We start from the raw sequence: 23,701 nt of genomic DNA, 5'->3' as shown, positions 1-23,701 counted from the left end.
GATCAGTAGCCACGCCTTTCAAAAATACATAGTAAAACTAGGAGATTTCTATAGTGCTTTAGTACTTCTGTAACATCTAATATTTGTGAGTCCTGCAGTGCTGTCGTATAGAAATCATGAAGTATAAACTACAGTGTTTGTCTGAATTTACCATAAGATTCTTATATGAATCCTGCTGAAGTTCCTGTAGTATTTACTACAGATCTTTCTCATACGGGGCAGTAAGAGTCAGACTGAGGTGGCTGCTGTGCTGTGCTGTCAACACAACTGGATTTCTTTTTGATCTGATACCCAGGGACAGATAATGATCTTGTGAAGCAAAAATAAGCAAAAATAAAACCTGAAAAGTGAGATATTTTGCACGTTTATGTACACCTTAAACAATGCTCGAAATGTATTTTTGATTTAATAAGCCTTAATAATTTGTGATATCCAGTTGTAACAATTTGTTCTTATTGCATAAGATTTTAAGATTTTTGTGTAAGATCTGAGTCATTTCTTATTTCTTTCAGTCTGCTCCATTTTAATGGAAACCACAAACTTAATATAAAGAACTTATATAAAATATAGAATATATAAAACTTAAAGGGCCCGAAAGCAGTTAATAGCTCTTCATTTATTTTGTCATTTGTACACATTTGAAGGCTATTTGTTCATATAATGTTTACATCTGCATCTGTGGACTGTCCCAAGTTGCACGGGTCACCTCAAGCCCCCCCAGGACCCCTGGCAGTCAGAGACTCCTTCGCACTTATTACTTATCTATTCTTGCTAATACTGAGTAATATGAAGGCTTGAATCCTGATACCAATGCCAATATTTGTAAAACTCTTCCTGTGCACATTTCTGATTGCCACAGTGAAAATTCAGACATACATTTATTTGAACTTCTTTGCATTTGCCTTAAACAAGCCATCAGTTCTATGTCTGTGTTTGCTTATTCTTTGATCTACTATTATAAAATTGGGCTTCTCAAAAAAGCAGGCGTGTCTTGGAATTTCAGGCAGTAAACTGTTAAAATGGTCTATTTTAGACCTATCATTATATACATACCTTAACAATGCCTGTGTTTATGTTCCAATCCTACACAATTATTTGCTGCCTGTTGCTTCACTTTTTAACCATCAAATACAGTTTTGTAAAAACTATATTAAAAAATAGAAAAATATAAAAAATATTGAAAGTACTGGTTAAAGAAAACACTTGGTATTGATCAGTAAGGATTGATTCTCCAAAGAAGTGGTATCAATACTACATTATTTACTGCGCATCTGTACTCGGGGCGGAGTTTGCCTGTTCTCCCCGTGTCTGCGTTGGTTTCCTCCGGGTACTCCGGTTTCCTCCCACAGTCCAAAAACATGCAGTCAGGCCAATTGGACGTGCTAAAATTGCCCCTAGGTGTGAGTGAGTGTGTGACTGTGTATGTCTGTCTGTCTGCCCTGTGATGGACTGGCGACCTGTCTAGGGTGTATCCTGCCTTCCGCCCAATGACAGCTGGGATAGGCTCCAGCACCCCACCGCGACCCAGAAAGATAAGCGGTTTAGATGATGTATGTATGTATGTATGTACTCGGGACATTTTTATTTATTTATTTATTTATTTTTGAGTATTTCTTGCTTCAGTAATGCTAACATATTGATATATTTCACTTTGGTTTTAGAAACGTGATTATTCAGGAATTTGTTTTCAAAAAAATTAAAGAAAATCCCAAAATGACCCTCCACTACCAACATGAACCAAAATCAAAGTCCTCCAGAGAAAGGAACCCAAGCATCTCTCTTTTTTAGGACCCAGCAGCCTCACTATACACTCCATTTTTAGAGAAAAAACAGATTTATTCAGTACATCACTGAGAACAATGACCAAAACAGTAAGACTGTTCTTCAGTAGTAGTAGCATCAACACATACCTCACATTTAGGTAAACAGACGGCTACATCTCTTGTTGTTCTGTGTCTAAGTGAATATTTTGAATAAAGTGTGTCTATAGCAGGTGCCAGGCCTGATATAGAACCACTACATTTAAAAAATGAACGGATTCTCAAACATACAGTATGTGTTAACATGACGATTATTTGTGCTACATGAAAACTCAGTTCATATAGTTTTCACACACAGTTGCTCAGTAGGACTTACGGTGCTTTTTCTGTCATTAGCCACGTTTACATGCAGCCTGATAATCTGTTAATAATCCGACTAATAGCTCAATCGGAATAGAATACGTCCATGTAAACACTTGACTAGGCTATTCCGATTGAGGCCATTCAGAATACAATTTCTATCCGATTGAACGAGGTGGGTAATCCTGTAAATAATTCGTTAAATAGAAGAATAATAGCCATGTAAACGCCTTTATCGGATTACATTTCCAATCGGAACGTGTAAGTACGTTCTGCGCATGTGCGTCGCGTCATATTAAAAGCACAGCACTCAACCGGCTCTGGCAAAAGTTTAGAACGTTCAACATGGCGGAGCAGAAACTGGTCTGCAGAGGAGACGAAGTTTACGCTCTGATCTTTAAAAGACGGCGGTGGGACGGACGTCCAGCTTATGTGTCTCAGAACACGATGTCTTCCTCTCGGCCTTCTTTAATAAGGACGTTTTCCTGAGTCTGACATTATTTTAAAGTAGTTAAAAACTCCAGCGCGCCAACTGGAAACTCATCTCGCGCTGACTGGACCTCACGTGATGCTCGCTGTCATGGTAACGTTTACTCTAAGTGGTACTCCACGCATGCGCGTCATTTTGGATCGGATTACTTTTAGTGAGCATATAAACGAAGATTTTCATCAGATTGTTGAATAGAGTGTTCATATAAACACTTAAGTCTTAATCTGTAATCGGAATGTATTCATTCGGATTGGCAAAAATCTTTGCATGTAAACACAGCCAATGAGATCATAAGAGATGACAAGGGAATATAAAGTATTAACAAACCAGTACAATAATGTAGTGCATCACTATAAATACTGCAGACACTTCAAAAACATGAATAAAAACTCACAAGACACACTCGCAATGGCCTATGCAGTATGTGCTTTGTTTAGAGTTCTAGCTATATTTTGCCTAATGTAACATGACACATCTGACAGAAATCTCTTAGTACTAGGCTTGTCTCCCCAGAACACAGAATAAACATTATTTAGCTAAGGCATGAGTGTGGTAACAGTTTCATTTCAGCATTCACAGTTTTTAAAAACATTTAATAACTTATAGATGCGTGATTCGCATAGTTTCTGTAAAATCATGCACACAACACTGAACAGCTGTCTACTGAACTGAGCATCACAGCATGTCAATGACAGCACAATGTATGCATTAACGTCCGTAGAGTTGGTTTGCTAAGGGTCCTTTTGAACACTGTTTTTCTATACTTACAAATCCAGCTGCTCTAATCGTTGGGATTTGGATTGGCGTCAGGATACTGGGAGAGGTCAAAGGTCAGCACTTTGCTGATGACGCAGTCTCCTTGCTGTGAAGAGACCAGCTATTAGTATTTCAACACTGTGAAAAAGGTTAAGTCAGCTATTAAAATTGTGTGTATTTCCAGGGACACAGCAGGGGTTCATTTGGACACACAGCTTTGTCCACTCTGTTTAATTACATATCATATCACTGTTTACTAAAGAAAGACAAACCTCAGGGTAGACTCCTATGAGTGAGTCAGCCTTTGTATAGAACTCCTCTTTTAGGGAGATGACAATGGCCTGGAAGTTCTGGACTGACTGGTCCTTTATGTAATTGGCCACCTGCGTATGTAGCACAAACAACATAAAATTAATGTCTACATTTTGCCACATGCAAAAGGCAATGGTTATGTAAAATCCGTATATTTTAAACAAAAATGTTGCCATTCAAGTACAGATTTATAAAGATTCTGACATGAAAGGAAAGTTTTACAGATTTAGTGCACGGGTGCCCAAACTTTTTGTCTCAGCAGGTCAAAGTGCAATGTTTGCAGTGGGCTGAGGGCCAAAAGAAAAACAATATACGAATAAAGGATTTAATTCCAAAACATATTAAATGTCCTTCACACATTAAGTTTCTTCATTTTTTATAAAATACGTTGATAAACACTGAGAACGGGCTTTACACAAAAAAACATCACCATTATATTTTCATAAATACCAACTTTATTGGACAGACTTGCTTGCTTAATTCTGGTCTGTTTTCGCACATGCGCAGACTGAGAAATCCAAAAGAAATCTGAGTAAGAGTTTACATGCACTGAGAATTCATAATCAGATTTTATCATCAGATTTCTAGACCTTACTCCGATCTAGGAAATCGGAGTGTGCTATTTACATGACTATTTCAATAATCATATAAATGCAGAAATCAGATTATGATCGGATTATTGAGTACAGGTAAATGCACTCAATGTGCATTACAAAACAGCTGTTATTCTTTTAATATCCTTGTTACAAATGGATTTAGAGCATTATGTAATGAAGAAAGTAGGTGTCAAATACATGTATGGATATACAACTTGAATATACAGCAATGGATATACAGTACTCTTCAAAAAAAGAAGGCAGGTTTCCAGATCAAATTTTTAAAATGATAAGTGATTTGATATTTAGTAATATTATTAATTATTAGTCATTAATAAACACTATTGGTGCTTGTTACATTCTTCATCCTTTTCTGTCTGATGTTGGTCCACTTACTCGTCCCGTATTTTTCGAGATATTGACTCTAAATCAACTCCAGAGTGTTTGGTCTGATCAGGGATAATGAGCTGGTATACAGCTTTTTGACTGAACACCCGGTTTCTGCATACCAATCATTTTTTCCCACAGGGGTGAATGGCAGAACTGTTTTTTTATTCTAAATGTTTGTGCACCCCTCCTATGTCACCATGAGAGAAGAAACCTAGTAACCACCTGGGCTACCATAGCAGTCACCTAGCAATGACCCAGCAACCACCTGGAACACCATAGCAACCATGTGGTAACACCCTAGCAACCACCTGGAATATTATACCACTCACTTATCAACACAATGGCAATCACTTGGAACACCGTAGTCCCAAACTAGCAACCCCCAAGAAACCAACAGAGGTATTATAGCATCCCCCTAGCAACACCCTAGAAACTACATAGAATACTACAGTAACCACATAGCAAATTCTTTGCAACCAGCACAGATATCACAGCAACATCCTAGCAATACCAGTGAATTGCTTAAGCTGTGCAATCAGTCAGCATTTTCTTCAGGAAATGCACTTTCTTCTTACTTAAAGTTATATTTGTTTTACAACGTTACACTATTTTTTAGTACTAAAACAGTTAAATAATACACATTTAAAGAATTAAAGTTATATAAGGTCTAAACATTTGTTTATTCTCTCACTGGGTAAGAGGGTAGATTTAGGATAACCTTCTGGTGGTTTAGTCAAACTTCCTTGCAGGCCAACTTTGGGCCCAGATTTATAGCAAATACACATTTGATAAACTAACCTGTTTAGAATCTCTTTATAATGAAATGTAATTTTGAGAGATTCATAAGGCAATGGCATGTAAACCACTGTGTTTTGAACAATGATCATTGTGATGTAATTACAGTTGACCACTGTAATGTATACAGACCTTGCCAATGTTTGTGTTATCAAGTGCAGCATCAATCTCATCAAGGACGAAGAACGGAGCCGGTTTGTAGCTAAGAGGGGAATTTAAATATATAACATTCAGGAACCAAAGAATATTATCTGATTTTGAAAGTAGTAGCTATAAGGCATTTACTCTCTGGATGTTGTCTTACCTGTGAATGGCAAAAAGCAGAGCCAAAGCAGCGACTGTCTTCTCCCCTCCAGACAGATTATCCATTGGCCTGAATCTCTTTCCTGGAGCCACACAATTGTAATTGATTCCATCTAAGTATGGTTCCTCTGGGTTCTCTGGGCCAAGAAAGGCCTGGGGAAGAATGTGTTATTTCATTTCAAATCTAGTTAACAGGACTACACTGCACTTCCAGTAATATGAAGTCCTCTAATACTCAGAAAGCTTTTTGAAATGATAAGGCAGCTCTTCAAAATCAGTTGTGTTTATTTCAGACCTGTGCACTGCTGTTACGCGAGAGGGCTTTGTAGATCTCATCAATATTGGTGGCGACGGACTCAAAGCAAGTGTTGAAACGGTCAAACCTCTCCTTCTTGATCTGCTCAAACGCCTGCTTAGCCTTCTTAGCTCTCTTTCGTGCTGCTTCAAATTCTGCAGAAGAGGCATAAACAAATAATGCCTGATCTGAGTGCTTCCAAGACTGTCAATCAATTATTCAATAGGTTTGGTGTAGGACAAGTTCACAGTAAATCTGCAGTCTTAAGCACTATTTGAGCTGGATTTGTTTCACCAGAGGAGGTTCTGTAATGTAATTTGTAAGGGATTTCACTGGTCAGTTTGTATGAGATAAAGTATGTGTTTAAAATGCAGATTTGTACTAGATTAAAATCACAGATCCTGTTGGTAATCATTTAAAAAACTCAAGAAGGGCTTTCGTGAAACTTTTACACTCTTAAAGGGGAATTCCATGGATTTTTAAAAAAAAATATCTGCATGACTAAATTGTCTACATGTAAACAAAGTCATTCAGAGTGGTCTGATGTGAAGTCTGCTCTTCTAGAGACACCCACTGAGTCAGAGTTGTTCACATTGGTGGTGATAGGAACCAGAAGTCTGAAGCGTTTCAAGCTTCTAAAAAGCTACCTCGCAAAAAACTCATAGATAAACTGGCTACAAATACGCTGCCTGATGCCTGAGACACTGTTTGACAGTAGTTTTAAGACAGTAGGTTTTGACATAAAACTTATTTTTTTAAATACATTTTTGGCAGAGAGGATGCTATAAGCCAAAATAGGAAAAGTGTTTTTTTTTTCAGATTTACCACTATTTTACTATTCTTAGCATCACATGTTGTGGTGTCAGCATAGAAGACATGGCAGATTCTATTTATTCTACCATAAGAAGTGCTCTTTTATTTACAGTGGCAGAAAGGCACATGAAGAACAGCTGGAGACAGCAGTGATGTCATTTCTAGGGGTTAGCACAAAACACCACTAACTACCCCAACAGCCCAACACAGAATAACACATATAACATGAACTCACACTTTAAACTAAGAAACAACAACATTAATAACATTAAACAACATTTAATGTCCCTCTTATAGAGGGGGCTGGGCAGAGCGGGTCGTGTGGCGCAACTCTGCATACCATGCTCCTAAAGCCCCTTTTTAAAAATGCGGAGCATGCGGCAGACACCATAATATAAAACTCACTGGTCATTTTGGATAGTAAATAAAATGGCTACATTTGCATTGTAGACATTGTGACCCCTGGTTCCCATCACCACCACTGTAAAGAAATGTGGGTCGATAAGTTTCTTTAGAGTGAACCATTTCACATCAAACCTTACATCTCAATGACTAAATTATGCAGAAATTTTGAAAAATCAGTGGAATTTGTCTTTAAAAATAGACAAACAAAAAGGATTTTGATGCCCTTTTTCAACCTGAAAAACCTTTCAGTGGGTGGAAAAGTTTCTATAAATGTGATGTGAGTGTGAAGAACCTTTTCGGAGTTTAAAGAACCTCCATATAATAAAGGTCCTATAACAATTAAAGGCTTTTCCTAGAACCATACATTCAAGCCAAGTACCATTTAGCAACCTTCCTTTGCAGCTGTAGCTACTGTTTATTGGCTTACCGTCACTGGTCTCCTGGAACTTGTCCCTGACGCTCTCCAGTTTCTCCATGGCCTTCATGTTGGGAGCGCTGATGCGCTGGAGAATGCTCTGCTGCTCATTCAGCCTCTGCTGCAAAGTGTTCATCTCAGCCTTAATCTCCTCCTCAGAGAGAGTGTCCTATGAACATGGATCAAAAAGAGGCTGACCACTATTTTCAATACATAAAATACACATCACAGAAATGTCCTCAGAGATGGTTGGATTTAGAGGTTGCAATGGGTGTATGTTTTTGGCATACCTTGAGGTCCTCATTCAAGTTGCTGTAATCTATTTCTATGAGAGCTTCCTTGGCATGCACAGAGCTGGATGTTTTCTGGCTGCTGGACTCATCAACCTGGGAGCCTCCCTGGATGAAGAATTCATATCTTAACAGTGTGATATCATTTACAGTGTATGGCTTCAGCCATGTGTGTTTATGTTTGTTGTGACATCTTAACTGTAGTATTGTCTCCTTACACTATTTAAGACAGGAGACAAATTAAAGGAAAAACTAATATAAAGTTTCTTAGTAAGATGTTAGGACACTACAAGCCACCAGAACAACTACAAGTCTCTGGAACCTTGCTGGAGGGATGAAACTTCATGCTTCTGGAGAGCATTACTATTTTGAACCAAAATCTCATATAGTTGTTCTTCTGGGTTGAGATCTGCTGACTGCAAAGGCCATGGCACATGATTGACATCATTTTTATATTCATCAAACCATTTAGTGACCCCTTGTGTTGGGGGCGCTGTCAGCATGGCCAAGACCTCTCCCATTAATATAAAAATGTTTCATCATAAAATAAAGGTGATTAGTTGACATAACTTTGTACTAATTTGCAGTGATCCGTCCCTTTAAGGGGACAATTGGACCCAAACCATGCCAGAAAAAGACCCCCAACAGCATACAGACCCACTGGCCCCTCTCATTGTAGGGGTCAAGCATTTAGGCCTGTATAGTTCTTTCGGAGCAGAGTAGACAACATGTGCCAGTATTCGGCAACATTAAACACACACAGTAACATTATCGTCCACACTCTGAAATACCATCAATGCATCTTAGTCAAACAAATTATATGTTTCACCAGAGACACAGAGCAGCTCCCACTACACTCACTACAGTGTGTCCTCTGAGCAGAGCTTGTAAACAATCACAACAGCCACAGCACGGCAGAAGGAAGAGCAGACAAGAAACTTTTTCTCCCTCCAAAAAGTGAAAACTCTCGTCCCGCCTAGTGTGGAGAGGAATAATACTCAGTTTCATGAATACACTTAAGTTTGCAGTTGTGTGTATGAAGAAAAAGTCTCAAAGGCATATCAAATTTAACCTCACCTAGGAACCTAGTTTTGTTTAACAAGCAGTTCTGCAGACTGCTAATGGGCTAACGTGTTCAGTAATACTGTGTTGGGTTTTAAGCTGAAAAGCTTTCTAAATGATTCACTGTAAAACTAGAATATATAAAGTAAAAAAGGGACCTGAATGTTTGTTACAAGCTATGTTTGTCTAAATTCCATTTACAGACTTGAGTCCAATGCAGAAAAAACTCCTTAGCTTGAAATGTTAGCTTGATGCTAACACATAATTAAGAATCTCATTTTCCCGCTAGTAGAAATTAGCATTCTTATTGAGTGAGTTTTTTGATAAACAGCAGCTGCTAATGAAGTAAACAGTTTCCACATTAAGCACTGTTATATAATGACTGACACAACAGGTACATGATGATTATATGATGCAGTGCACTATATGCCATCAACATGACAACATCAGTGTTCCATTCTTTATTGTTTGTTGCAGCAGCTTCACAGCTTTTGGTAAAGCTCTCAGTGCTGTATGTTAAAAAAATCGTTATACTGTCTTACACATGCAAAAAAGCATGGTAGGATGCTACTTGCTTAAATGCTTAAATACACATGTCTGGGAGCTTCTGCACTTATTATGTTTCTCTATTCATCAAAACAGGTTTTTTCCTTGAATTTGTCATCCATTTATAGTTGAAACACCTCAGTGGACATCATTTGCGTGTGATCATATAGGGCTTTTTAGATAAACTGCACTATACCTCTCCCTGACTGATGTCATCCATGGTTCCAGATTTGAGGGGCAGTTTGATGTCCTGCATCTTGCAGGCCTGTAGAAGGTTGTGTCTGTCACTGCGTTTCTGCTCCAGCTTTGTCTCAATCGCTGTCACCTCTTTCTGTAGCTGAGTCAGCTCTCTGAGAACATCACATCAAACCATTCAGACTATGACCATAACCCCTTACCATTCATGTCCACAAAACAAGGCTTATTATTCAGTTACATGGAGCACAACGCCAGAAATCTGGACCTGTCCGTTAGATTGAGAATGTTACAAGATTCTGTATGATAACAGAAAAGCTTGCAGATCCTTGCTAAAAACACCTCACCCAACTCATCATCTAATTACGAACAATTTCTCACTTGTTAGCAGCTCCTAGTTTCTTGCGGATCTCCTCCATCTCTCGGTTCTTGTCATTGACCTCTCCCTTTTTAGTGAGGTGCTGATTTTTGAGGTCCTGCAGTTGAGCCATGGTCTCATCAATGATCTTCATGTGTCTGTGCTCCTCCTGAAGTGCAAGAAGACAAAGACTACAGTGCCTTTTAGGTGAACTGCTACATCAGTAGGCCATCATTAGTCCATCATTAGTCATCATTCAGATTCAGATTTTGTCGTTTTCCGCTTCAGCTCATTAAAATCTGCCCCCAGAGTAGCTGGTTGCATGAGCATCTCCATATTGGTCATAGTAAAATGGATCATAATGTGAAATTGGAGCTTTCTGTGTGCTACCATGTTTCGATCACCGTATAAAAGAAGCTCCATGTTGCCTTTATTGCCTTTAGTTTCTGAGCAAGCTTGGTCAGTCATTCAGAATGGATTTCTAATCAGTAAGAACTTATTATTGATTTGTTCCTCAGAATAACAATGAAAGGTGGTTGAAATGTTAAATATGTTCCTGTTCACATGTTCGCTTTTTCAGAATAGTAGCAAAATAGTCTTTACATGTTCTTATTAAATTCAGTAGGGCAGTATTGAGAAATCATGTTATGAATGGAGAAGAATAGATTAAAATGCAGAAGGACTCACTTTCTGCCTTGGCATTAACGGTTATCAGTAATGAAAGAAGATGTGAAAATAAAGAGACTGTGGTCAAAGTTGCTTTGCTCTCTGTTCTCATTTCCACATTTGAGGCCTTGTACTGATTTCTCCAGTCTACACACTGCACCAGAACAGCTACTTTCTGTTTCTCCACTGGCTGTACCTTCTTAAGTCTTTCAATCTCACTCTCATCTTTCTTCACTGTCTGCTCCCACATCATCACTTTCTCCTGGTCTTCCTTCAGCTGGTTCCGCTCATAGTCCAGCTGGATGGCTAGACGGGTCTTCTGGGTCTCAAATTCAAGTCTATAATACCAGAGACAAGCAAATGAATGTAAGGCTTGTATTTACTGATGGAATGTATGAAATATCCTTGTCCTCAGTCTTCTTCTAAACTCATGCATGACTGTAATCAGTCTTGGAAACTTAGTGTTAACAGAAAACTTCACCGAGGAGATTCCAAGATCAGCTACAACCACAACCTTGAGTTTTACAGAGGGCTGTGAATGGACAGTGATGACATCTCAGTGTTGAACAATCCCTCTGCATAGAAATATCGTGAAGTCTATGGGATCATGAACAAATGCTTTGATGTATTTCGGGCTTAGATTAGAACATTGAAAGCACTATGTAGTAAAATGCGATGCAGCAACTTACATTCCCGTCTGACACAAAGTCAGCATTTACATCTTCAAAAAAGAAACAAACAAATGCAACGATTGTCTCTATAAACAAAGATCAGAATTGTCCAGGCTTTGGTCTTCTCTGTGGCTCTTTATAGATGTGAAAACTGGACAATAAACAAGCGAGACAGGAAAAACACTGATGCCTTTGAACTTTTGTGTTGGGACTTTTGAGAGTACCTTGGACAGCAAAGAAAACAAACAAAGGGATTCTCAACCAAATCAAGCCTCACTTCTCACTGGATGCCCAGATAAACAAATTTAAAAGAACCAGTTCATTGGCCATTATGCTTAAAACAACTGTGCTTGGAACAGTATAAGGTAAAAGAGTTAGAGGACAATGTGAACAAGATGAATGGATACAGAGGCCTAAAGAAGCCTAAAGACCCAAGCAGAAGACATAATATTCTGGAGAACCACAGCTCGTATGGTCACCAGGGGTCTGAATTGGCACCACTTAATAATAATAAAACTACATCAGAACAGTGTGATGAAAGTTTTATGTAGTAGCCTCTTCCTGGAGGCCCCCAGTGGCCAACTTGGATATTTTTAATTCATATAATTAAATAACATATTTTTCCCTGTAAGTCTGTTATCAGATGAACTAGGACACCGTTGGCTCTCTGTGTGTAATGTTCTGTGTAATGGCTCTGTGTTGAGGAGTGAGAGACCCCTGCTGTGAAAGCAATTCACCCCTCTCCACAAAGAAGACTGTGCTGAGTTAAAAGACAACACAACTGCAGCTTTCCTAATAACTGCCATGTACAACTGCCCCAAATAAAAAATATAATAGAAACACTTTTATTGATTTTCTTGCTCACCAATGAAGACAAAAATGCAATTTACTTGAGTAAATCACACATTTCCTTCAATATTCTCTTTCAATTTTATTAAGCATATTGTAAGCATATTTTACGTTTGAGGGAACGTCAAAGGAAGTGGAAATTGCATTTCATGCCTGCTGTGAAAAGGGGTTAATTTAGTATCTTCTCTGCGTGTCACTAATGAAATGAATGAATCGCACTTCATGTTTTCACTGTTATAACTGCTTTAAAACTTTGCACAGAATCACCTCTGTAGAGATGCGTAACCAATCTACAGCAGCACAGCCCACACATCACTCACCGTTTTTTGGCAATCTCATTCTGTCTCTTGACTTTCTCCTCTTCAAACTCTCGAATGTTTCTCACCCCAATCTCTTCACAAAATTCAAGAAATACTTCATCCTCCACCTGGAAAACATCACCATTAATGATACTGCACAGTTCACCACCACCCAGAATGACTATGACACTGTCCAGTCAGGGCTCTTACCAGGTTCATGCGGTCTCTCAGCTCAGTGATGTCTCTCTCACGTGACTGGATGATTCTCCTGATGTCGTTGATGCGCGGACCAAAATTTGCCAGTTCACTCTCCAACTTTGATTTCTCCTACAAAGACAGTCAGCAGTCAGTTTGGAATCACTTTCCAAATTAATAATGGCTGCTATTTAATTCAATAATACTTTATACAGTGTACACTGTAAAAATGGTTTGTCAGTTCAACATAAAAATACTTCATGTGGTAAAAAGCAATAGAACTAGTTTTATTCAAATTGAGTCAACACTGTGATCGAAACAATGTTTCATTCAAAGTATCTGAGCTGAATGAAACTAATTTACTTTTCTACATTTAATTTACCTTTTCTACAGTTTGGACTGAAACATTATAAACTGGACACCAGTATTGTCTAGGTGTCAGTATTTTTTAGATATTTTCATATTTTAAGTGAGATGTTAATAAATGATAAATTATATAGTGTAAATATCTATTTACTTGTCAAGTTATTTGCTTTGAGATTTCATCACCAATTTCCAATTCAAGACATTCTAGATATTAACTTTATTATAACTTTTATTACATTCCTCAGTATTGTAGAACTTCTGGTTATTATTTACAGCTCTGGTCATTCTAGTTAAATCTAAAATTTCCTAATGTTTTGCAGATTAGATAAATATTAGAAATCTACAAACTTACAAACAGGGCTGAGTTTCCCAAAGCATCTTAGCACAAAGATGACTCTTAAATGGTAGAGGGAGCATCACATGGAACACTCTCTCTACCAGTTAAGATAATCGTAATGCTAAGATGCGTTTGGTAACTGTAATATTTTATATACAGTAATATTGCTGCATATTTTTGTATAGAAACCTTTCTCGTACAACACATTTTCTTTAAAGTACCTGCATGTTGAGGGACAGGTGGCGAGTCTTGGTCTGTTCCAGGTCACTCTGAGAGTACTTCAGTCTCATCTGCAGCCCGTGGGCCTGAGACTGGACCTGCCTCAGCTCTGCCTCCTTCCTCTTCGCCTTCATCTGCTCCTGAACAGAGCCAATCATAAACAAAGAGCAAGTGTGAGAAAAGGTTAAACTGCATATATTCATTGTATTTTTGAAAAAAACTATATTGCTGCCATCAAATTAAAGCCAACCTGAAATTAAAACTGAGCCTAACTTGCCTTGTGAGTTCATGTCCCTGGTTATATTAAACATGACTGATCTTATCATATTATACACCAAAATTCCTGTTTTTCCATAATCTTTGATTGTAACGTAATGATTTTTGCTCGCTTCTAAAATATCTTCAGAGTTTTGATACATCCCTGCACTCCAGTGGGGGATGCTTTAGGGTTTTTTGGATTTATATTAAACTCTGTTCAGTAACAATGGTTGCTGTTACCTTCAGTTCCTCTGTTAGTTTCTCTTTCTTATCTTTGAGTTTGTCCACAGCTTTCTCATCCCAGCGTCGGGCCTTCGCTTTCAGATCACTGGCTCCTCCAGAGATCACTCCAGACTTTTGAAAAAGAGTGCCATCCAAGGCCACCGTCTTCAGACGAAAGACAAAAGGAAAATGGTACAGAGTTCTGACTTACTTTAAAGAAATGCTTTAACACCACAAACCTAACTATATGTTTCTACACTAGGGCTGTGCATAGTGTATATAAATAAAATAGTGTGCCTCAGACTGATTGTGCAACAAGTACAGACTTTTTTATCGTAAACAGAAATCTAACTAACCTCCTATTTAAGCAAATAGAAAAACATACAAAAAACACTATTCACTGTTGTGCAAAATAAAAATAATAAAATGCTAATAGCTACTGCAAGCACATTTTTGTGCACTGTAAGGCTGAACAAGGACACACATTTGCACTGATGTGAAGCACTGTTCATATAAAGCATCAAAAGCTATTTAATTGTTAATGGCGCCCTCTTGTGGAGTATTTTAGCATGCTAAACGTGAATGAGTTCCATGAGGTGTTACAGTCAGGCTATTAACACAAATAAATATGTATACTTTTTTAATATAGGATTACAGAAACTAATAAATATATGGTATCTTCCACGCAAAAACCTTCCATCTCCATTTTTGACATTTTTACTTTTGGCATAATTTGAAAAGTTGTGTTACTCATTAGATTGTATTAAAATTTTATGACCAAGGACCAATAGAAACGTCTTTTGTAACCTGTCAAGTTAACCGCTTTGGAGATACAAAGATTTGTTTTGACACCGACAATACATTTCGCTTAAAAAAGCTACTACTGCGTCATACATTTTATCATACAGTCTATGCATTTTACACACAACACTAAGATGAGTGAGGTGTTAAACTGATTGGTTGCTTGTTCTAAAGCTTCTATTGATATTGATAAAAAAAGTTGAGTCATGAGTTTCTGATGACAGCCACGACTCACCTTATGTCGGTAAGGTCCTCCAAAAGCAATCCTGCGAGCGTCCTCCACATTCTCACACACGAGAGCATTTCCACAGGCATACTGTAGTGCTTTCTTTATGTGGGGTGGCTCATAGCGGATCACGTCAATCACCAGCTTGGCTTCTCGCAGCTCCCTCAACTTCTCATCTGTGGGCTTGACCTTCAAGGAGGTATATAAGAGAAACATAAACCAAATACAAATAAAATTTCACTGAAAACTGATGAATAATTCTTTGTTGCTGTCTTAAAGAAATTCAGAATATACTGTACTTCCAGGTAGTCCAGGGGCAGGAAGGTCTCTGGTTCTCCTCTCTGCTCTTTGATGTACTGGATGCAGTCTCTGCCTGTCTTCTCTGAGTCCACAATGATGGCATCCATGTTCTTTCCCAGCACCTTTGTCACAGCAATCTGATACTTCTTCTGTGTGGGCTGGCACAGGTCAATCAGCCTGCCATACTGATTAGATCAAGATAATAAAAGGTTTTAAAACAGATAGACTAAAAAGCCAACATCAAAATAATAAACATGGTGTTTATTGGTGTTAATGATAAAAATAAAAATAAATAAAAATCCATCACTCACCACTGAGCCAGGGTAGAGTCTCTTAATGCTCTCCATGATCTCAGCTTTGCGCTGCTGACGACTGTTCTCCTGACGGTCAATTCTGGCATCTCCAAGCTGCTCCATCACCTGCAGCCAACATCATTCAAATCAAAACACTGTGTTCACAGATGCATGGTAACATTACTTAATTTACATTATTAAGTATTGTTTACTTTAACCTGCAATCTGCAGTGGTTTATTTAAATGTGCAGGACTTTCCCAATAACGAGGCCTTACCTGGTTTAATTCCATATTTATCTCATCGATCCTCCGTTTGGCGAGCTCTACTTCCTCAGTCAACTCCTCCTCCATTCTCCTCTGTTCATCCAGAGACTGCCTGATTTAGAAAGAGAATATAACCCCTCATTCAGTATTAATATTTATACATCAAGAAGAAAATTGAACATGAATTACTGTGAAACAAAGTTTTTGGTTATACCTGCTAGTCGCAATGTAATCTTCCAGCTTCTCAATGCGTTTCTGGTTTTCCTCTATCTCTCTTATTTTCTGCTTTATTTTAGCCTGCAATTAACAACAATACAGCAATTTCTTTCAGTGTTCAATTCACAATGCTAAAAGAGTACCCCACAATCAGTATACAAAAACAATCACTACAGCAAATAGCAAGGCTGTTTCTGAACAACATTCTCGGAGGCTGGTTATCCAACCCAACAAAACTTCATTAATGTTGCTTAATTTATATAAAATAAAACAATTCAATAAATTCTACACTCTTGTGGGGCCCCATGGTGATGTATTGGGCCCCATGGTGGTTTGGGGGCTCCAATTAACTGCTCATACTGCTTAAAGCAGGAAAACAGGTAATGATTATTCTTAAATTTTTGCGTAACTCCACCTCTGTCTCCACTTTCTTCCTCTCCTCCAGGTCCAGTCTGTCCTGGTCAGCCTTCTGATCGCGGTTGAACTTCTCCAGCTCCTGTGCCAGCGTGGCTGCCCGCTTACTGGCCTCCTCCTTCAGCCTGTGGTACTGCTTCACCTGTAGACCAAGAACAGGCATATAGAAAAAAAAGATAACTATATGGCCAAAAAAATAAAGCCTGCATCACTTAGACAGTAACAGTGAAAAAATAAATGTAACAACAACAGCCTGAATCTGAAAGTTCTGTTTCATAATCCAGAGCTCTGAAATAAGCTTGAGTATAGAACTGTGCCTGAAAGTCCTCCCTCCCAGCTAGTCTACAAGCACATATATTTTCACTCTCCCGTATCTGAGGAGTACTCAAACCCCGCCCCCCACCCTTCACCCTCTTTTTTGTGACTTTCCCTCCTGTAGATCAGCGATGTCTACTTCTGCTCCTGGATGCTCAGAATCAGATTGGTTTGAGCAGAGAAAACACCAAAACCAGGCTGGATTGAAGCCCAATTTACACTTATCTGACAATATGGGACTGGATTGGGACATGACAGTTTCAGATTGTAATAAAGGCAGTTTTGTTAACGTTTATATTTTAAACTGTTGGATGCTGGTGGTTGGAGTTATAGAAGATTGAATAAGTTCAGTCTTAGAGCCCAATAGCTCACATATTTCTTTATTTGACCAATCAAGACACATCAATCTTACAATGCATTTAAAAACATGAAAGAATTCTGGATGGAGGACAGACACAGGCTCCTTTTACCAATTATTTGAAGATCATCTAGCATTGAATGATTGCAGCTCTGAATGTTATACTCAAGCCCACGCACAGACATTTTAGGGATAAGGGGCTCAAAAGGAAAAGGGTGACAGACTCCGCTGAGTCTGGTATAAATCCCTGTAAATCCCATGTTTGCAATAATGAGAACTTACCATCTCTTATTGCCTACTTTATGATTGGTTGCTGGTCAAAGTAACAACTTTCATAAAGAGATTATCAGCGTTTTACTGGTGGGATTTCCAGCACTGGTGCTGATTGAAAACAAATCTCCACTGGTGGTCAATACTGCATCAGAGAGAGCACCCAAGAGCGATGAAGCTTGTAGAACCCAAGACAACCTGCAAACTCTATTGCTGAGTTTCACTGCATTGAAATGATTTTTGAAGAATGGCAAAGGCAATATAGAACACAATTACTATACATAGCTACCAAGAGGGCACCTGTACAGCCAAAGGGGCAGGAGCTCAAGCCGCCCTGGGGGTCCATCTGTACACGTGCCTGATTAAACTAATATAAGAGACTATATAATAACATAATTAGAGACTGCCCATTTATGTTTCTGCTTTTTTTTCTTTTTAGTAAGCAGACAAACAGGACAAGAACCGAGATCATTTCACAAGTTTTGTCCATGACTAAAAACGTGTCAAACCGAAATAACTGAAAACCCTACATTATCAGTGACTTTGAAGTTTGAGAAGCTGTTATTCTATAACCATGATTTCACTGCTGACATGGTGTGTTTCTGATGCTACACTGTAAAATTACTGTCTACAATCTTATAAAACTTGTCTTGTTTTATCAGATGGCTGTGTTTAAGGCCTATTGAGACCTACACTATCGCTCTAAATCATCCAGTGGTCCTGAAGTTACGAGCTAGCAACTACACAGAACCTGCAGACAACATCCAGAGAATACAGAGAAAAGACTATGGAGCTTTCTGAAGCTAATCTGACCTGGTTTTCCTCCAGGGTGAGGTCCTGGCCCTGACTCTGAGCCTCCTCCTCCATGCGCTCCTCAAACTCCTGCCTGGCCATCTCCACAGCCCCCTGCTCTCGGTCCAGCTCCTCCATGTCTGCCTTACGCTTCTTATACATCTTCTGAGCATTCTGCAAAGACTTGCGGGCCGCTTCCAGCTTCTTAATCTTGTGGGAGGTGTTCTCCTTGGCTTTGATGTACAGTGGCCGTTTCTGGTTCAGCTCTGCATCTTTCTCTCTGTAGTGGGCAGATACAGGTCTTAGAGAGTTCTAGCAAAAATAAACTGTTAAAGCAAATCTTAAAGTTAAGACTAATCTCATTTCCCCACATCTTCAGAAACATTTCCCAAAGTAGAGGCCCTCATTTAAACTAACTCCCATCAGTTTTTGGTTAATTCTTAATGTAGTCTGTCCAGGTTCCTAGCAGCCTGAAAAGATCATCTTTCACTTTAGACAAAACAGAGTTTCTGATCACATACTTTATCTCTTTCTCCACGTTCTGCTGGTCCCTCATCATCCTCCCCAGCTCTTTCTTCTTCTCCTTCAGTTCATCTTCGATGTGGTCCATCTTCTTTCTGTCTTTCTCGATCTCACGGTTGCGCTGCGACAGCTCTCGATTCAGCTTCTCAATCTCCGCTTCATTGTGGTAGAGCTTGAAGAGCTGCAACTGCACATGAGCCCTAACCACCTCGTCCTTTAGCCGCTGGTACCGCTCAGCCTGGAGAACAGACACAAGGTTCATGTTTATATTCTTAGAAATAAAGGTGCTAAAATGGATTAGAAGAGACACATTTAGTTTCCTAAAGCAGAGGCTCTCCTTGCTAAGCCTTGCTCCAACTCCACTCACAACGCATAGAGACAGAGCAAAAGTGTGGACCATCCAAGGGTCCCTGAAGACTGGTTTGAGAACCACTGCCTTTGAATCGTTCCTTCAAAAAGAATGAAAATGAGACATGCGAATGTGAAGAGCTTTTTCAAGCTCTTAAGTTAAAAAAAATCCACATAATGTATAAGTGTTACATTAATAAATAAGTGTTCTATACCAAATACAGTTTTTTAAAACCACACATCCAATAAACTTTTTGCAGGAGTGTACCTTGTGTAAGAGGCTAAGAAGATAAAATTAAAGGTGCCAAAAAAGGTTCTTCGGAGAAGATCACTGGAAGAAGCGTTCCCTACAGGACTTTTCAGTGGATGGTTCCCTAAAAAAGTGTTTTTTTTAAATGAGATGTGCAAGTTTGAAGGCCATTCTTCAAGTTTAAAGAAGAGTTTTTCCTAGGACTGTACATCCAAGCCAAGAATCAAATTCGGAACCTTTATTATCATTCTTAAAAAAAAGGTGCCACAAACAGTGGAGTTATGCCATAAAAATATATGGATATTTGGTTCCCTAAAGAACCATGAGTGAAAAGAGATTTGTGAATGTGAAGGACCTTTTTAAGTTTGACAGATGCTCCACAAAATGTAAGGTTCTTCCAACTTTAAAAAGGTTCTTCACACTCACACACCTGATTTACAAAAACAGTTCCCTCCCTGAAGAAACATCAATTTAAAGGTTCTTTAAGAGAGACAAAAGTAGTTCCTTAATGGCACAAAAAACCCTTAAGAGTATTCTGGAGTTTCTAAATTTTTAATAAATCTCACTAATGATGTTATATATTTTTGTGAATTCAGCACTCGGCACCTCCTCTTTCTCCTGCTTGGCCTCCTTGCGCTCAGCTGCGATGTTCTTCTTCCGATGATAGTTGAACTGTGTGTCCTCCTCTGCCTTTACCATCTCTTTCTTCCTGCGGTCATATTCCTGAGCTAGTTCCCCCGAGCGGGAAATCTCCTCAAAAAGAGCTGTCCTCTCCTTCGGGTTCTTCATGGCTATGGACTCAACAGCACCCTGACAGACCAAGCAAGGGAATCAAACATCTCAACAAGGAAGAGCAGCTTTAATTTGAATACTCTGACACTAAATGGACTTTTGTACCTGAAACACTAGAAAGTTCCTGGCCTTGATGAGGATGCCCAGTTTCTCCAGTTCCTCACTGTAGTCAGAGAGTCCAACCACCTTGCTGTCAAGCCTGTATTCTGAAGAGGAACCTAAAACATACACAGATGCAAACAGCCTTCTAGTGTAACTTGGATGTTGTGATAATGATATGAACTGCATTGAATTCTATTTAAATGACTTCTTTTAGCTGTGTGACAAAACTAAAATGACTATTTATTTTATTTTACTGTGCTTTGCAAGTTCATTTAACAATATATAATAGTAACAACAATAGTGTGCATATGATATGGATTGATATGGATTAATATGGATTTTTTCATGCTTTTTTTGAGTAAAAAGAGTATTACTGTTTTAAGCACATAGCAAAAGTTGAAAAATCACTATTCGGTTTGGAAAAAACAACAAACAAATAAATAAACATACTGTATATGTAACCTTTTAAAAAATGTATTTTATAATGATGATACAGGCTTGCTGTTTGAAACATTTCATTGTTTGAAATATTTCATTGCTTGAAACGACACCTGGGATTAAGAATAGTCATCTTGATTGAAGTATTTTTTTAAAAGCCTAGTTTTTTAACTGTGTACATGCTTTTGCTGTACAGCAGAGTGGTTAAGTCACTCAGATGTAATGCTACAGCACTCTAGGGATGTACTTGTGTAAAGCAATTTAATCTGCACTGTTATCACAACCCTTAATGGTATATTTATCAAGGGAACTCATCATGATAATGATGAAAATACAATGAATCATGCAGTCTTACAGCCTACAGACAAAAACTATTAGGACCAGCTTCTCAGACCCAGATTAGGGCTAAGCCTGCACTAAAAAGAACTTTCAAGGCTGAAATAACACTGGCATTGGTACAAAACTAGACTTAATCTATGTATGGAAACCAGCTGCTAAATGCAGAAATGAGGGCAAAAAAATAAAACTGGTATGAATGTACTGTATGTCACACTGTGTACCTATTATGACCCGTGTGAATGTGCGTTCATTGTCGCTGTCCTCACAGTACACCATGCTCACAAACGCACGGTTAGCTGCGGGTTTCCCCACTGGAGCTCCGTGGATCAGGTCCTTCAGGGTTTTAACACGGAGATTACTCGTCTTCTCTGCCAAAACAAAGCTGATGGCATCCATCAAGTTTGACTTCCCTAAATAACAAAGACAATATGACAACATAAAGCAATACCACAAACACATGTACATTTAAAGTATTTTTAAAATGTACAACATTTTCAAATATGTAGAAGTGGGTAACAACCAGTTCATATACATTTATTCAGTGTCATGCACTTGGATTTGTACTGTATTACATATTTCAAAAGGATAATCATATTTCATCTTCATCTTTGAAATTTCAAAATGATCTACAAATAATAATAACCAACTCTAACTTCTTTAACACTGCTGTAGGAACAAAACCTTGCACAGTTGTATACAAAAATTTGAATATCACTTGTCAAATGATGCGTTTTGTGGATTTTCAAAGTAAAAATAGATGATGTGTACTTATTTTCACTTGAAAATCAACAAAACATAATGCAACAAGGAATGCTCAAAATGTTGCATATAGACTGAATCTCCTTCACTTAAAAATGCCAGCTGTTCTTTACATTGTGTTACAATTTCATGATGAATCGACAAACAGCGATGGTCCAAAAGTACTTCAAAAAAAATATCTCTCATCTTTGAGCTTTGTCATTTTACTTTAGAATGAAGGGAACCAAAAAAGAGAAGAAAAGCACCTAACAAAATGCGCTGACAGATACTGGATGTATTGAGAGGTTCCACTGCAGTGCTATAGAGAACTCAGTTCTTGAGGCTGTTTTTGATCTAATACTTTTTAAGTTAAACTCAAATATTTTTTTATTACTTTTACTTAAATTAATTCATAATGTTACTGAAACATCAATACTTTCACCTAGATATTTTGTTTTAGGCTACTCTGGCATATGGAAGCCCCTTTCTGCCACTGGAAAAAAGTATATAGCCATTTAGTTAGTCATAATAATGAGAAAGCTTTCCAAAATTATGACTTAGTATCGCATAATAGTGACGGAGTATATCCTAAGTATGACTTAGCATCTCATAATTATGACTTAATATCTCATAATTATTTATTAGCATCTCATAATAATCAGTCATAATTATGACTTGGTTTCTCATAATTATGACTTAGTATCTCATAATAATTAGATTCAGTCTCATAATTATTACTTACTTTCTCATACTTATGACTCAGTATGTCAATAATTAGACATTAATTAGAATTCCTCATAAATATGACTTGGTATTCCTATTATTATGAGATGCTAAGTCATAATCATAGAAAACTTTCTCGTTATTATAACTGGCGGAAACGGGCTTCCACAAAAGCCAGCACTTCAAAATGCCTCGTTTATGGGGGGATTGTCTGTAGGCGCTGAGCTAGACTGGGGGGCGTGACTCACAGGAGACAGAGAGGATCGCTTAAAACGCAGATCACTACATGCAACAGGGCGGAGCAGCGTCCATTCCGTCCTTCTGTGAGTCTGTTTAATAGACAGCAGAACATCTGAGGATCAGACTGACATTAATAGAGCCTCCTCGCAGTCAGCCTCGCACACAGATGATGCTCAGTGTCGCCAAAACAGCCTCGTCCGCGCTTACCTGATCCATTTGGTCCAATTATCGCTGTGAATTTGTGGAAAGGTCCTATTATTTGTCGACCTTTGTACGATTTGAAATTTTCGATCTCGATTAGTTTTAAGTAACCCATTCTGCTGCCGCTGCTGCGCTGTGCTATCTCGGGTTGACGTCAGATAAAGTCCAGTTCTTCTCTTATGCTGCTTTTATTTATTGTCTTCTGCAGTCGAAGCGTTTTAAAACGTCTACATGTGAAAAACAACATTTAGCGTTCCAGTCTTTCAGTCTACCACCTCTGCACACGCCCCCCTTCATTAACGCGGGTTGCAGCATCTGGGCATAATAAAAGTCCTCCCCGGCCCCTTGAACCCCAAGTTTTTTGGAGAGGGGTCGTCCGGTACTCTTTGATTATTAAATTAATTAATCCATGTACACTGTAATATCCTGTAAAATACACTATATAGCTTTTAACCACCTTAGACAACTTCCCTGAAATAAAAGCAAACGAATATTCTCGGATTAAATACACTTAATCCTGAATTTATTATTCAGTT

At 38.4% G+C, this 23,701-nt stretch overlaps 1 protein-coding gene across 1 annotated transcript; it reads right to left on the bottom strand.

Annotated features, from left to right (window-relative positions):
• Positions 1–3,011: 3,011 nt before the first annotated feature.
• Positions 3,012–23,451, bottom strand: smc1a (structural maintenance of chromosomes 1A). Its single transcript, XM_036591354.1, has 26 exons — positions 23,172–23,451; positions 21,485–21,673; positions 20,490–20,602; positions 20,199–20,402; positions 18,994–19,232; positions 18,494–18,752; positions 16,739–16,879; positions 16,322–16,404; positions 16,120–16,219; positions 15,862–15,969; positions 15,550–15,735; positions 15,260–15,439; positions 14,242–14,388; positions 13,746–13,883; positions 12,837–12,953; positions 12,648–12,754; positions 11,004–11,145; positions 10,165–10,310; positions 9,785–9,938; positions 7,981–8,088; positions 7,703–7,859; positions 6,058–6,212; positions 5,764–5,915; positions 5,592–5,661; positions 3,639–3,749; positions 3,012–3,472 (listed from the first exon to the last, which is right to left on the bottom strand). Exons 1-26 carry the CDS (start codon positions 23,278–23,280, stop codon positions 3,392–3,394), a joined length of 3,696 nt encoding a protein of 1,231 aa, XP_036447247.1. The 5' UTR covers positions 23,281–23,451; the 3' UTR covers positions 3,012–3,391.
• Between the last annotated feature and the right edge of the window lie 250 nt (positions 23,452–23,701).

The sequence above is a fragment of the Colossoma macropomum genome, unplaced genomic scaffold, assembly GCF_904425465.1.
Source record: "Colossoma macropomum unplaced genomic scaffold, Colossoma_macropomum, whole genome shotgun sequence".
Classification (NCBI taxonomy): domain Eukaryota; kingdom Metazoa; phylum Chordata; class Actinopteri; order Characiformes; family Serrasalmidae; genus Colossoma; species Colossoma macropomum.
Note: the sequence above shows the minus strand (reverse complement) of the source record. Positions and strands in the feature narration are given on the sequence as shown.

Excerpts from the sequence above, each read along its gene's own strand:
- smc1a (XM_036591354.1), bottom strand. The coding sequence starts at position 23,280 with ATGGGTTACTTAAAACTAATCGAGATCGAAAATTTCAAATCGTACAAA. Across the intron at positions 15,970-16,119 it reads TAAATATGGAATTAAACCAG|GTGATGGAGCAGCTTGGAGA; the intron begins GTAAGGCCTCGT and ends TGTTGGCTGCAG. Across the intron at positions 9,939-10,164 it reads AAACTAGGAGCTGCTAACAA|AGAGCTGACTCAGCTACAGA; the intron begins GTGAGAAATTGT and ends TGATGTTCTCAG.